The sequence below is a fragment of the Leucopleurus acutus genome (assembly GCF_964270905.1).
Source record: "Leucopleurus acutus genome assembly, chromosome: 15".
In the NCBI taxonomy this organism is placed as follows: domain Eukaryota; kingdom Metazoa; phylum Chordata; class Mammalia; order Artiodactyla; family Delphinidae; genus Leucopleurus; species Leucopleurus acutus.
Genome location: NC_139157.1, coordinates 25,356,006 through 25,372,053, shown reverse-complemented (window position 1 = coordinate 25,372,053; position 16,048 = coordinate 25,356,006). Strand labels below are relative to the sequence as shown.

Below are 16,048 nucleotides of genomic sequence, written 5' to 3'. Positions count from 1 at the left end.
CCCTAGTTGAGCACCACCAGAGCACAGCCAAACTGGAGGTGATCTCATTTCACTTTAGAATGAAAAAGCCCTATCACTGGCAGTCGTGGAGCATCACCAAGGTTACTCAATATCAAATAGCCTGCAAAGATTCTAAACGAACACCAGGGACTTCAGTTGTTCAGGGAATGATAACGAACCTTATCCACAGTACCTTCAATGTAGCATTTTTATGCTGCGCTGGGCGAAATATAGCAGCCACTCAAGTTACTCACTTTATCAGGAATTAAAATGGAATTGCTGAAACAGCAGACTGACCATGGACACAAAAACAAAACAAAAAGCCTTTTGTTTAAACAATCCATAGTGCTTTGTTGAGACCTGGATCATTTAAATGACTGTCTTTGCTATTCTATCTTTTGTGTGTTGCTTACCGTTAAAAAAAGGCAACAGGTCTCTTTACCCACTGAAAAAGCAATGATTGTTCCTTTTTCTTTGCTCTTGCATCTGACTTCCCTCTCACAGGTTAACTACCCTTTCAGGGTTGTCATACCCAGAGAGTTAGTATTATAAAAAAATTTTTTGTGGCATCAAATCAAACAACAGAAGTTAAACCGCCACCTTTGTATATCATCCCATTCCGTTAATTTTTAATTTTTGTCTTTGCACTTCTCTTTTCTCAATAGAGAATTCAATCCATTGTTTCATCAGGTTGGGCAACTTTCCCTAAGGATAAAAATTCCAAAGGAAGTCTAATGAAATACTAAACATTAAAAAAAGTCTTTAATAACATTACCATTTGTCTTTGAAAAGTCAACCTAATTAAATTCACAAGCACTGAACGAGAGAGCTCCAAATGAAGTCACCCTTCTCACCAAGGAACTAGCCACATAGTGGGGGCCATTTTTCTGTCAAGACTCCAACACCCCTTAATAAACAAATGCAGTGTTTTTTTGCTCCATCTCAAAATGCCATTTCCCCAGTCCTGTCTGGGAACTAGAAGTCGAAACCTGACCTCTGCCTGCGCCCGTTCACTGCCTGCTGTCTCCTCAGGGAATGCTCCCATTCTCTCTTTATATTTGCAACCTTTTCTCCTCCTGTGGGCTCTTTTGTCTACAACCATGTTTTAATTGGCTCTAGTTTTTAAAACAAATACTACTACTACTTCTAGCCTGCCACCACCTCAAAATACTGTCCTTTTTCTCTTTGCCTTGTTGACATCATTTATTTCTTAAAAAATATTACTTGTATTATTTTTCTGCTTGTTAAAACAATTATCTCGTGAAACCTGGCTTCTTAAATCCACAGACCCCCTTGAAACCACTCTTTTGACGGTCACCAATGACTGCCTACTGACCAATTCAGTAGCCTCTCTTCCGACTCTGCCCATCCCTGAGCACCATGGTCACTGCCCCATCCTGATTTCCTCTCTTCTTCCCCAGTTATTCTTTTGCTGACTTCTCCTTCCAGCCCCCTAGATCAAAGCCTTCCAGGCTCAACCTTCACAACTCCTCTCCCTGCACTCTCTCCATCTCCAATCTCCTCACTCCCGTGTTCTCACCACTTGTTCTGTGACTGATCTTCCTCGTGAGTTCGAGATGACCTTTCCAGGACCTCCACAAATACAAGAGTATTTACAGTACCACACACTGGGGTCACATAAATGACAAGAAAAGGTCCTGCTGCCAAAGGTCTTGCTGTCAGGTGGGGGGATAAACATGTGAACACAATTACTAGTTTAATGGAGGGGTGTAAGGTTCTGTGGGCATGTGTAGAAAAGTGGGTAAGGGATGCCCAGGTCTGCCCGAAGGAGTCCAGGAAAGCTTTGGGGGAACCCGAGCATCAACCAGATGACCCTTACAAGGGGAACAGGAGTTGGCCAGGTGTGAGAGGTTGTGGTTTAGAAGAGAGAGGAAGTGGACTGAGACGTGGGGTGGAAAGCAAGGGAGGGCAAGACAAGCCAGGGTTCCAACAGAAGGACTTTATCCTTACGTGTAAGGGCACAAGGTAAAGATCTTGGGTGTAGGAGGAGAGAAGCATGGGGGAGAAAGGGTGATTTGTCAGGTGAGGCTGGACAAACAGGGGTAATGAGGGTTCTCAGATGCTAAGGGAGTTAGGTTTTATCCTGCCAATGGTGGAAAGCTGGTAAAAAATGATTAATGAGAGGCATGATTAGATTTCTGTTTTAAAGACAACACCCATGGACAAGGGTGTGGCTCAGTGATACCACCATTATCAAACTTGTGAGTTACTCACACACTTCTCTCTCTGATGAGGTGTAAACTAGGAAAGCAGCCATGTCGATTTATCTCTGACTCTGCTGCAACATCCAGACCAGTGCCTCACTTGCTGGGTGCACTTAGAAACTTTTATGTCACCACAAACTTAGATTTGTGGACAATTCAATTTGTCAGTATTTGTGTTCAGCCATAAATTGTATCTTTGTGTTAATAAACTTTGCATATCACTCTTAAACAGTTAAAAGAGGCCAATCAGAATTTTGGAGCTTAGAAGGGAACTTGGAGATTGAAAATTGTTTTCCAGAGGAGGAAGCCAAGTACAAAAATGGGATATGGGGCTTCCCTGGTGACACGGTGGTTAAGAGTCCGCCTGCCAATGCAGGGAACACGGGTTTGAGCCCTGGTCCGGGAAGATCCCACATGCCGCAGAGCAACTAAGCCCGTGCGCCACAGCTACTGAGCCTGCGCTCTAGAGCCCATGAGCCACAACTAGTGAGCCCACGTGCCACAACTACTGAAGCCTGCACGCCTAGAGCCCGTGCTCCACAACAAGAGAAGCCACCACAATAAGAAGCCCGCGCACCGCAACTAGAGAAGAGTAGCCCTGCTTGCCGCAACTAGAGAAACCCCGCGCGCAGCAACGAAGACCAAACACAGTCAAAAATAAATAACAAATAAAATAAATTTATTTTTTAAAAAAAGGTATATGATTTTCCAACGCCTCATGGGCTACTGGCAGCACTGGAATCACAATTCTGGTCTCCTAACTCATTTTTCAGAACAGTTACTGACAACAGAACAAGATGTCAATGCCTCTGTGGTTCAGGAAAGATGAGACAATTACACATCCTACTTCTGTTCAGTGGCTTTTCCAGAATAACAAACCACTCCCTGCCCTGCCCTCAATTCTATGCCTATTTTTGTTTAAACTAGTAAATAAGTTAAAATTCTCCATGAATGAGTGTAATGTAATGTTTCTTTCTTATAAAAAAAAATGAAAGACAATCCTTCTTTAACCAGTGACATTTAACCATCTCCTTTCGCACATCAATTTTACCAAAGGATTCTTCAGGAAGAATGTAAGTACAGAAGTAGGCAAGGAGTAAACTGGCTACAAGTGCTAAATCATTGGTATACTTAATGTTTCTCTTCCCTTATCTTTCTTTCCTTTGTCGCTTTCATAACCTATTTATTACTATTTTTTTTAAGTCCATCGAGGTACTCATGACCTACCGTTGCCCTAAAAATACGCACCAAATGCTATTAAGATGAAACAATGGTTACAGATGTTTGTCACACGTGATGTCTCATGATGAGGCCTCCTTTCTTTATTTCTCTTAAACATATTTGACTTTTAATGAAATCAGGAATGAGTGAAGAGAAGTTTTCATGAGCAACAGGGAAGCCACCACCTTAGGCTATTTTGCATTTCCTAAATTAACTGGCTGAAGAAACCCAGTCTGCCGTGAGCCTTTGGATTCCCCGTGTAAGCCCTGTCCCAGTGACCTTTCTGGAAGTTGAGGGCAGCTGAAGAGGCGTCAGAGATAGGCCCTTGGGATCTGAGATCAGAACAGGCCAGCATGGGCTGAGAAACCTGATTTGGAGTTCTGGGCAGAGCCATTTATAAACGGCAAAGCAGCTGTCAGTCAATCCCTTAACTCTGATAGGTCCTGATCTACAAAATGGAAAGGGGATTTATTAACCAGAGGACCGGGGAGGGCCCTTCTAGCTCTAGCATCCTGGGCATCTTTCAGAGGTTGATGGGGAGGCGGGGAAAAGGAATCTTGCTCATGTGGATGAAATGCACAAGTGTCGACGGCTGTCACTGTCATCTGACGAAGCTCCTTGTTCTCTTCCTCTCTTCCTCCTCCCCACTGTACATCCCTGGAGCATAATGGCTGGGAGAGGAAGTGTCAGCTAAATCATGACAGCCTTTTGGGAAAGAGGGCTGAAAGTTCTGTCTGTATTCCACTGCACTTAAAAGGCACCCTTCTTTCTACAAACACTGCTTCCACATTGAGGCGCAGGTACTTTGAGACACTTTATATAAATAAGTTGGTTTTATTCCCACGAAAACAGATATTATGATCTTATTTTATAGATGAAAAAAAAAGCTCAAAATGTTAAAGAGATGCACTCAAAATTAAACTCAAATAATATATTCCTAGTACATAACAGAGGCAGGACGTGAACCTAGATGTGACCCATGCACTTTTCGTGAAACCTGGGCTTTTCCTACTAGAAAGCAAGAACAACAGGAGGTTTCTGGAGTTCAGGTCATATTCTGTTTTTTGACCAGAGTAATAATAGTTACATAGATGTTTGCTTTATAATTATTTGTTAAACTGTACAAGTCTTATGTATTTGTCTGTGTTCTATGTCATAATTTTTAAAAAGTGACAGAAAAGAAAAAGATGAAAAATTCATTGTCATTAGCACAAGGTGGGCAAAGCAGATGTTCGTCCTGAGCCTGTCTGGGTGGTGAGCAGATGTATCATTGCAAGAGAGAGAGCTCTCAGCCAACATCCCCCAGGTCATGCCTAGAAAGGTGTCTTCCAGAAAGCTCTGTAAAAAATGCCACAGGACCCCCAAGAGGAGACTCTATAACCAAAACCACAGGGCACCTGGGATATCCCAGGGGCCCATCAGCCCAATGTAGACAAATGAGACCACCAAGCCCCCTCATCAAATCCAGAGATCCCCACAGCCCTTCCCAGAACAGACTTACTTGTCCAAGTCAAAATGCAACTAGTAGGTGGTTTCTTGACAATGAAAGGTAGATGCAGTGACCCTTAGATAAAGTCTGTGTGTCACGAACTGTCAGAGAAACCTGGCTGGGACTACTTGGAAACCTTGTCCATAATTTTAAGAAAGGTATACCACTCTTTAATGTTAAACAGGTTGGTCTGTACACACACACACACACACACACACACACACACACACACACACACACACACTATTGTTTTAAATCACTTGGTACAAATAGTCATTTCTTCAAAGTGTAAATCCCCAATTCTTATCTCTCCAGGTACAATAAACATAACCTTCTGACTCTGAGTTAACACAGGCCAGATCCAACATTCCACCCTGTGCTTGCACTCCTAATTCTAGAGCCACAGAGTAGGCTGACCTGCTAAAATATATTTCTTCAGGAATGAGAGCTGTGACTAGACGGTTTCTGATACCAACAACAGACGTTCTGTGAACTAATTCAGGCAGGAGTTAACACAGATGCAGTAACCAAACTGCCTGTTAAACATACTATGAAAAAGTATGTTTATCTCTCTCCCAAGTTGGCCTTTTGGGGGAATGAAGGCTGAAAAATAACATGTTTGTTTCAGCCTTTAATAATCTTAAAACTGTCAAATGAGGCCTACAGGTTGTGAAGAAATAAAATCTGAAACTTTCATTGAGTCTGAGCGAGCCCACCTCATCCCTCAAGTCCCCTTTTTCCACTGAATTGTGGCCCCTTCAATATATATAAAAACTACCTAGATAAAAATTTAGATAGATAAAGGTTACTGACCATCACAACTAACTCTGATGAAGTTCATGAAGGGTTCAAATAACTATGGAAATTAAAAGGGAAGAATTCTGGAAATTCAGTAAAATTCACTATTCATTACTAGCCAGATATCCTGTTTACCCAAATATCAAAATACTCTTAAAATATGGGTATGGACTTCCCTGGTGGTGCAGTGGTGGGAATCTGCCTGCCATTGCAGGGGACACGGGTTCAATCCCTGGTCCGGGAAGATCCCACATGCCGCAGAGCAATTAAGCCTGTGCGCCACAAATACTGAACCTGCGCTCTAGAGCCTGCGAGCCACAACTACTGAAGCCCATGCGCCTAGAGCCCGTGCTCTGCAACAAGAGAAGCCACTGCAATGAGAAGCCGGCGCACTGCAACGAAGAGTAGCCCCCGCTCGCCACAACTAGAGAAAGCCCGTGCGCAGCAGCGAAGACCCAACACAGCCAAAAATAAAAAAACAAAAACAAATGGGTACACGTTTGTACTGTTGTTAGCAATAAGTCATTACCTAAATCTCTAGTAACTAAATAAATCAACAAAACCAAATCATTTGATCCAAGAGCATGGTCACTAAATTCTATCAAGTTCTCCAGAGACTAGCCCCCAACAACAAATATAAAAGATCTCTGCTTTATTTGGACGGGAATGGAAACCACCTGCTGCAGGTACTCCACATGCTGTGTGACGCACCAGGAAAGCCCATCTCCTCCGCAGCGGGGGAATGGGAGAGTGGTGGTCTCCCAGTGCTGTTCTGGCTGACCGAGCTCTCCCCTATATGCCCAGCATACCTCACGCCCGTCTGCATTACACTACTGTCTGTTTACTTCAGTCTTGACACCAGACAGCAAGCTCAGCTCTTCAAAGCTGGGGACCCACGACCTTTTGTCTCTTCATTTAAAAACTCCTGGCATAGCAAAGAAGTGATTCTTAAAGACGTATTAAGTAGTGTCTATTATCTACCTTTATGTACTAACTCAAGCTTAGCTTTTTCGTAAAAAAAGTGCCTTCCTCAACCACTCTACTGACCAGTAAGCATCTGTGCATTACTTTAACATAAGCAAATGTTTACAACACTTAGTTATTCATTTGTTAGTATTCACTGTATCATTTCCCTCTGTATTTTATGGTCCTCAAGAGGGGAGCTGAGCGCCCCACAAAAACTGACAGAACAGCTCCGACAATGAGCATTTAATGATTAAGAAAAAGCACCAACCTGTTTAACATTAAACGATAGTATTTCTTCCTTAAAACAATGGACAAAGTCATAGTAAGACTAAAAGGAGGAACAAAATATTAGAATGCTCGCTGTGAATAGTGACCTACCTTTCTGTATTTTTAAGCAAAGGCTGTTGAGGTCATATTAACTTAGACTGATAATCTTATATAACATCATACTTTAACAGCTGCCATATAGTAAGGGACTGGATTTTTTCTTTTTAATCTTCACTGATAATGAGGCAATAAATACTCTGCACTCATGTGTTTATTTCGAGTTGCTAACATGATGTAGGGGAAGTGGTATGTGAAGTTCTGTGCATGTGACTAAAAGTAAATAAATGAAGAACAAAAGAACTCAGATGTTCTTTCTCGTTTCATCTTTCTCAACCACTATTCTTCAAGTTATCCGTTATCTGAAATCTCTTAAGGTGCATTTAAATCCAGATTTAAAAGTTGAGCTGTAAGAATTTCCCAAACTTATTAATTTTATTAACAGTAAATCCCTTCGATGAACGATTTTAGGGCATTTAAGCAATCGCTGAAGCATTTACCTTTTCAAAATAAAATCTAAGTGTAGGCAAAACCAGCGGTGATGATATTTCATAGGTATCTGTTGAACAGTCCAAAAGAAAATAAAATCAGAAAAATCTATATACAGATGCTCAGTGTTCTAAGGGCAGAAAAGAGAAGCTCTGATCTGGTACTTGAAAAATACATGAAAGAGGTAGTGAAGCACAATTTCCTGGAGAGTTATCAAAAAACCACTGGGCCTGAATATTCAAACTCACATATACCTTTGAGAAAGCATTCTCTACAAGCCAGACCATGCAGTGTTCTGTCTTCAGAGCAACAAGAGAAATGTTAACAATGGCACTCCCTCAGGGGTTTGTCCTGGGAACCTTGCCATTTAATCTTCTTAGTAATTCTTTGGTGGAGGAAGGTGAGCTCTACGTAGAGAAGCTCTTTGTCAAAATTTACTAAAGACAAGTCACTAGGAACTGAAGGGATCTAGAAGAAATTGTGGCTGGATTTAGGCACCTCATGAAGTCAACAAAGGTCAAAGTACAACTCCAAGGCCATACGGAGGAGCCCAGCTAACGTGATTCTTCTCATTTAAGCGTTTAGTCACTAAATATACAGGGTATTCAGTCTAAATGAAAAAGGGAGCTCAATAATGTCCTCATTGCTGGAGAGTCCAATGCCAAGACTGTAAGATACAAGATACATAAGACTGCAAGATACATATGAGATAACTGAAGCATTAGAAAAGATTAAAGGAAGAAAAAACAGGGCCATGATCGAAAATGTTTGTACAGTTCTGCTCGGAATACCAAATCTATTGTGAGTCGACTGACAGCTATTCCTTCTCTAAGCAGAGATTATCTGCTTTCTTTAATTACAATACAGCAATTTTTGGCACCTCTCGAGTATTTTTCACACTGTGATTTGCACTCTAGGTATAAGTATAAATTCCACGAGAGCTGAGACCCTGTCTGTGTATTCTGCATTTCTGCCATTATTTAATAGGTTTCAAACAAAAGGTTGTTAAAGGCAGCAGTTAAGAATATGGGCTCTATAGCCTGAGACCGTCCAAGGTTAAATCTTGGTTTTGCCACTAACTTTGAGATCTTAGGCAAGTTTCTGATCTTTGTGTCTCTATGTTGTCATCTGTAAAACTGGCACAGTAATGGTTTGTAGATTATTGTGAGGATTAAGAGATAATATGTGCAATGGTTTAGAGCAATACTTGGTATAGAGTTGAGTGTTTAATAAATGTTAGCTAGTAACCACAGCAGTTATAGTAACAGTACATTAATATATGAATTACTTAATAAATGACTGATACACAAGTAAAAAATATCATAAAAATTAGAGGGGTCCTCATGCTGGGTTTTTCTTGAATCAATAACAGTATTTCTTAGATGTAAGTCTTAAACAATTAGTTAAAATATAGGATGCCTGATTAAATTAAATTTCAGCTAAGCAACAAGTACTTTTTTAGTATAGTTAGATCCCAAACAGCACAGAGGAGAAAACTGGTAGAAGCAGAGTCTGGTAGGATAAGAATGTTGGTTTGTTGCTTTAAGAGCAAATCTCTGAATCTTAAAAGTCACTTCTTCCTCTTTTAAAGAACGTCCTCCCTCCTTTATCACTTTTAGGATGCCTTCTTTGTACCATGCATAAACTCTTCTTAACATCAGCAACAAGCTGAGGTAAAAATGAGAATTTTAAACTAGATACAGGTGTACACTCTTCCTGGATTTCCTGCTGGCCACAGTGCACTCTGCCCACCTGGGCTTAAAGGAGCCCCGTTGGGTGCTGCCCAAGTTCTGATAAATCAAACCACTCTGCACTCCTTCACAGTCTATATTTAGGTCCCCTTTCCACCCAACTTGAACTAACTGAACAAACCATTACAAAGTACTAGCTTTAACAATTTGCTTTGAATACTTACAATAGTCTTAAAAAGGCAGTGGCAAAATTCCCCACATCAGCAGGTGTTTATTTGGATTAAATTGGTACTAGTGGTTTAAACATGCTCGAGGGTTCTAACATGGAGCAGGCTCTTTAAGGACAGATTTGCCTATCTGTAAATTGGCAGCTTTCAGAGACCAGAACATATTAGGCATGTATTAGGTTGTGAGTATTTATGATATTTTATAAAGACACAGCATACTATCCGTTCATTATAAATAGCAACTAAATCTATGCTTTCAATTCTAACAGTCAATAATCCAAGAACAGCACGCTTGCAGGGCACCATCTTACCCCTCAATACTGATTTGAGGTTGAGCTTGGCTTGGCGGTGCAGGTCCTCTACGCAGGGGGGTCTTGTGGTGGGAAGGAACACATTCTCCTGCTGGTGCCATGGAGCAGTGTAGTGGACTGTCCATCGACTCTCCTCATCTAGGTTGGAAACAGCTGTAGAAAGAAAGAACACATTCAGAGGTCAAATTAAATGTGTTACATCAAGGTGAGTTCTTGGTACCTAACACATCCATAGGTAAGGGCCGGCAAGGGAGAAATGGAACAAATTTTGAATAGGATTCAATCTCAGGGGGCTTCCCTGGTGGCGCAGTGGTTGAGAGTCCGCCTGCCGATGCAGGGGACACGGGTTCGTGTTCCGGTCCGGGAGGATCCCACATGCCGCGGAGCGGCTGGACCCGTGAGCCATGGCCGCTGAGCCTGTGCGTCCGGAGCCTGTGCTCCGCAACGGGAGAGGCCACAACAGTGAGAGGCCCCCGTACCGCAAAAAAAAAAAAAAAAAAAAAAAAAAAAAAGATTCAATCTCAGATCCCAGGGGTCCTTCCCACTGTGTTTCGTGTTTGTTCAGTTAATTGCTTCCCAGCTTTTTAGGCCCTCCCTCTACTCCAATGTTAGAAAGCGATTAACAAAGTCAGTGAAGACCTCCAACTCCTGCTGAACTCCGCCATGACAAATAATAGTAAATTGTACTATGTCATTGCTTTAGTAAATGTTAGATTGTCAAGACAGAAAACAAATTTTCTACTAAGAAGTTGGGACCAATTCTTTCCCCTCTAAGGCATTATTTTTAAAACATCACTGTTATAAACTCAATTGGGTTTTTACAAAACTAATCATAAACATTCAAGGTAATACATTTAAATAGCATATCTAATTAGAAATCCATTTGTGCTACAAAATTTTCTCTGTATTTCTCGCTTTCATGGAATACTTTTTATATTCCAATGTTTTTAGAAATTCCAATGCAATTGACTTTTCCCAATATAATCCAATTCAATTGAATTTTTCCAACACAAAAGAGATTGAGGACATCAGAGGGGGAAATGACAGGTAGGCTAAATCTCTATGACAATTTTCCTTTATCCTTCTAGGGACTGGGATCGCTTTGTCTACGCATTTCATTTTTTCCTGACAACACAATCTAAGTGGGGTACCAACACGAAACTGACAGCACCATAAATATTCAACAACAATTTTTTAAATACTCTCTATATAACTGCTGCCGTAAGCCAGGTGTAGTAGAGACTAAAGAAGTTTGAGAAGGACCCTGTGCTGAGGCAGTTACTGAGGGTGACAAGTCTAACTCCTGTAAAACCAGCAGATACGACAATTGTGAGTCAGAGGCGAGTCTTCCCCTACCTCTGACCTATGCCACACAGGGCACCCTGGGCATACTTGTTTCTACAACGTAACATGTCCCTGGAAATGAGACCATAAAGTAGACTCGTAAAATAAAATCAACAGGTGTGCATGAACTATTGAACCTTTCTATTTGAACATGTTTAAAGTTAACCCAACGTACCTTACAGTACAGCTATTACAGCCATTAAACAGATCAAATGAACTAATATATGTAAAGTCTTAGCTTATGAAATAACTCATGTAAAGAACGGTTGTGGCGAGAGCAGTGCAATTACTTGAAGGTAGCTCCTGACTTTTCAACCATCGCTGAAGAGGAACTTGGCCTTTCTCAGTGCCCCTGGGAACACAAGCCACCACATATACCATGGTCAGCGCTCACCCCATATACCATCTTCTCTACAGCTACTGAATTCTACAAGGCAGGCTTTAAATAATTCATTTCCTAAATCATCCCACCTTCTCCAGTTGTAAGATAAATTAGTACTAGGGACGTGATATGCAACATGATGAACACAAGTAACACTGCTGTGTTCTATATAAAAGTTGTTCAGAGAGTATATCCTCAGAATTCTCATCACAAAGAAAAAAATTTTTTCTTTTTCTTTTGTATCTATATGAGATGATGAATGTTCACTAAACATATTGTGAAAATCATTTCATGATGTATGCAAGTCAAATCACGCTATACACCTTAAACGTACACAGTGCTATATGTCAATTATATCTCAATAAAACTGGACAAAATTTTTTAAAACCATCCCACTTTCTCCATAAATTGCTACATGGGAAAATAAACATTGAGAACTAGACATCAAGTTAAATAAAAACAGAAATGTCCTGTGTGCTTTCTGCTTTTAATGTTTGCTAAAAGCAGCATGTAAACTAGGCACCTGGCATTTCACATAACCTCCGTGGAACAAATGTTTTGCATGGCGCATAGAACTATCAAACTTAATCTGTGAAATCCACAGAGACCCGATTTAGCTCTTAGTTATGTATCTGAGAGTCTTGCACAGGGTGGGACTCACCATATGTCCCCCAAAGAGTAGCCACAGTTAATTGCAATGTTTTGCGCTAATGTCTATTTATTTGAAAGACTGAATTACCATACTTCATAGTTGGAAAATACTGAAAATTGAAACTCTTCCTATTCGCCAATTACAAATCAAATCCAAGTAATAGTGTCTGTGTAATCACACCATCAGCCCCACCACACAGCTACCAAACTGGCTCCTAAGAAAGAACAGTTGTCTCTCCCCTGGTGTATCTCACTCTTGCCACGGCAGACTTTAATCAGCCCATCCAAAGACAGCCTTCAACCAGGGAAGCTGTAGAAATGAGCCCCAAGGGCTGTTCTTTTGTTTTCTCCAAAGTTTCTCTTACCAGTGGCTCCTGCCCATGGCACATATATCCAGCTTAAATCCACTGGTCCAAACACTAAAGTAAAATAAAATAAACCAACAACTATGTAAAAAACAGAACCATGTATTTATAAAAAGTATACTTTCCAAAGAATGAAGAAGCGCCTGGATTAAAGAAATTTAAACCAGTGGTAAGAATACAATGAAGCCACATCACAAAAGCTGTGTACTTTACAATGACTGATCAGTCTAGACAGAGCCTGTCCTTGAGCTCTTAAATACCTAACAGAGTGCCAGGGAGTTTTAGAGGATCATCCCCACCAAAAATATGTGATACATTACACAGAGGCTCCTCATATATTTAGCCAAAGAATCAAAAAACCATACACTGTACATCAAGGCAGACATAAAGTAAATACAAGGGTTTTTTTCCCTCCCCTTCTTCAAAGGACTTCTTTTGAGCAGCAGAAATGAATTCACCTAAAATCCCAACTATAAATAAATAAGACATGCTAAAAAAAAATCACAGAATTCTGCCCTAGAGTTACAAAAGTCTGAGGTGTTTGAACAACTTGGTATAGAATGGAGTTTAACTCATGCCAATTATGCTGTTTCACACTCTTAATTCCGTCACTCGAAAGGATGAAGTAGTACATAAAACACACACACACACACACACACACACACACACACACACACACACACACTCGCATGTAGTGGGGGAGAAAAGAAACTACTTACTTTTCTTCCTAAAAAGTTTAATTAAAGACTTGATCTTTGTATTAATAAAGACCACCATTTCCAGGATGTCTACATAGGGCTTAGAAATTTGAATCACATTAAAAGCTCAGCGCAGCAAGCAGGTGGCAAGCGGCATCCTTCTGCTCCAGATTCGAACTTTCTTCCTCTGGCCTTGAATCCTTAGACATCTGCCCGGGGTGATGTAACTTTGAGGTTGAGCTTATTGTCAGGCAGTTACAAACCATTAACAGTCCTTGAACCTGAAACGCTCCCACTGAAACCTAATCTTTAAGGCTGAGAGCGGCCAGTGACAACGTGTACAGAAAGAGAAAGCCAATCACAGTTCTTATTTGCATGATAGTCACATCGGTCTTTCTGTCTTGGTGCTCAATTATTCAGTTTTCTCTCCAATAGATCAGAAGTTTCTCCTCTCTGGATTCCAAAAAAACAGTGCAGATTTTCCTTAAGGAAGTTGAGGTGAAGTAAATGTGTTCCCCATTTTCACTGGGCCACTGTGAACATCCAGATCTTTTCACTGGAGCTGCCAAGTCTTAGAGCCAGTCTGTTGATTCTTTGACTCCCTAGTTAAGTCAGGCATTTGAACTGATTTCGGGGGGAAAAAAGAGCCAGACTATTGTTTCCCCAACCATGCCCCCAGGCTCAGCCTCCCACACCAAAGGAATGTTTGCAAAGAAGCAGTAAAACTTTACAATAGAATCTCCATGGAGCTGTAAATGAGGACTTGGTTGCATTTTCCTGCAATTTAGTACGCCCCGTCTTCTCACCCAGTTTCTTTTTTTTTTCTTGTCAGTGTGAGCATAGCGTTGTCATTGTTCCAAAGGGTGATCTTGTTTGCATCTAGCTGCCGCAACTCTCCCACCTCACCCCACAAAAAAACCCTTCAACCTCTCCCACTCCAAAGGAGAAATTAGATGATATAGTACCCTAATCATTTAAATCTGTATTTTAAATTTAATTATCATCTAAGCCAGGTTTTAAAAATTCCACACCCATGGGAGAGAAGAGGAATAATTTCTAACAATCATTATTTGAGTTTCTCTTTAACTTGAATGTACTGTACTGAGTTCTGGTTCTTTCGCCCATTTGCAATTAGCCACAGAGAACTGGGGAAACACAAACAGAGAAGAATCCGAAACGTGGTACAAGCAGACACTGTAAAAAATACACTCTGGGGTAAAGGGACAGGAACAAAAAGGAAAAGAACACAAGTAAGAAAATATTATGAAAAGGGACAAAGGAAAAGAATGTTCCTCACATCTCTCCCCAATTCCACTTCATGGCAAAACAGTTTTTGAGGCACGTTAGACAACCTCTTATTTCATAGCTTTGGGCCAGGCTTACAACTGAATGGAAAAATGTAATAACCCACTAATTCAAAACATTTAGTTTATAACAAAAGCTCTTAGTCAAAGAATAAAATTTATATAAGGGGCTCCCTCTAGGGAAAACTTTGGAATGATTCCTCCTCAAATCATTTTCCCCCCCAATCTTATTTTTTAAACAACAACAAAAGCAAAGCAAACAAAAAAAACCAAAACACACATATTATCCTATCACCATACATATTATCAAAGATTTCCAATTTGTGTTATTTCATCCCATACATAGCTTTATTTAAAAGTAACCACATGGCCAGATGGCAAATGACAAACTACTGTGAGTGTAAGCTGCCTGAAACGAGTGTGCAAAGTCTCCCTTAGGAAAACACACTTGTAAGCAAGAATGACAACCTGGCCCGGCTTCAAGAGCTGCCTCTCAGCTCATTGCACTCAGACAGGTAGTAGAGGTTTCTGGCAGGAGCACTCCTATTCAGTTCACAACCAACAGGTTTCCGAGGTAGAATGTCCCCATGCAAACTTCCAACTGGAAACAGCATGTGGCCTTTCATGTATACAACAATGGCACTGGAACATGGATTCATTCATTAAAAGATAAATATTGAGCACATACTAAGGGCCACTCATTTGAGATCCCTCTTGGAGCTTACATTACTTGACAGTAAACCACAATTATATGGTAAGTGGAATGGACAAAGGAAAAAGTTGAATAGGATAAAAGGGGCTTGGGAGGAGGGGAGGTGGCCAAGTTGTAGTATTAAACAGGAGTCAGGGTAGAGCTTGAAAAAGTGAGATCTGAGTAAAACCTTGAAGGAGGCAATGGCAATAAAATAAGAATCTATCCAGTGAATCCCACCGGCTCTCATTTTAAAGAGGGAGATATGTTTATCGGTAGTGAGACATTAGGACTAGTCAGAGAAGTGCTCTAAGAAAATGAACTCTGGTAAGAGTCACGCATGGAGTAATTTCCTTTCTCATTCAATTAAACCTGATATTAAGTGGCCTGAGTTGTGTAAAGATAATGCCATTATGTGGTTACACAGCAGTCAGTGGTGAGTCTAGGGGTAGAAAGCAGGCTTCTACTCCACTTCCCAGGGCGCACAGGGGGCACACTGTCCTCTATGCATTATTCCGCACTGCCTCTTAACCTCCTAAGTCCAGAGCTTCAGGAAAGAACCACGGAAATTATGGTATTTATTGTGTTACATAATAAGTCGTGTTTGGAAAGAGCTTGTTAATGATAAAGATTTCCCCAATGATTTTCTCATCTCTTACTTTACATCCTGCATAGAAGCATGAGAATGAGGAAGTGGTTTTTTGGGTTTTTTTTTTTTTTTTTTTTTTTTTTTTAAACTGTACGCGGCCTCTCACTGCTGTGGCCTCTCCTGTTGCAGAGCACAGGCTCCGGACGCGCAGGCTCAGCGGCCATGACTCATGGGCCCAGCCGCTCCGCGGCATGTGGGATCTTCCCAGACCAGGGCATGAACC

At 40.9% G+C, this 16,048-nt stretch overlaps 1 protein-coding gene across 5 annotated transcripts in view; it reads right to left on the bottom strand.

Moving 5' to 3' along the window:
• NHSL1 (NHS like 1) overlaps positions 1 to 16,048 on the bottom strand; it is a 238,315-nt gene that overhangs the window by 48,910 nt on the left and 173,357 nt on the right. For all 5 annotated transcript variants that reach the window (XM_082855973.1, XM_082855970.1, XM_082855974.1 and 2 more), the window contains exon 2: positions 9,742 to 9,894. In XM_082855973.1, coding sequence (XP_082712099.1) covers positions 9,742 to 9,894 — 153 coding nt within the window. The remainder of the gene's footprint in view (positions 1 to 9,741; positions 9,895 to 16,048) is intronic.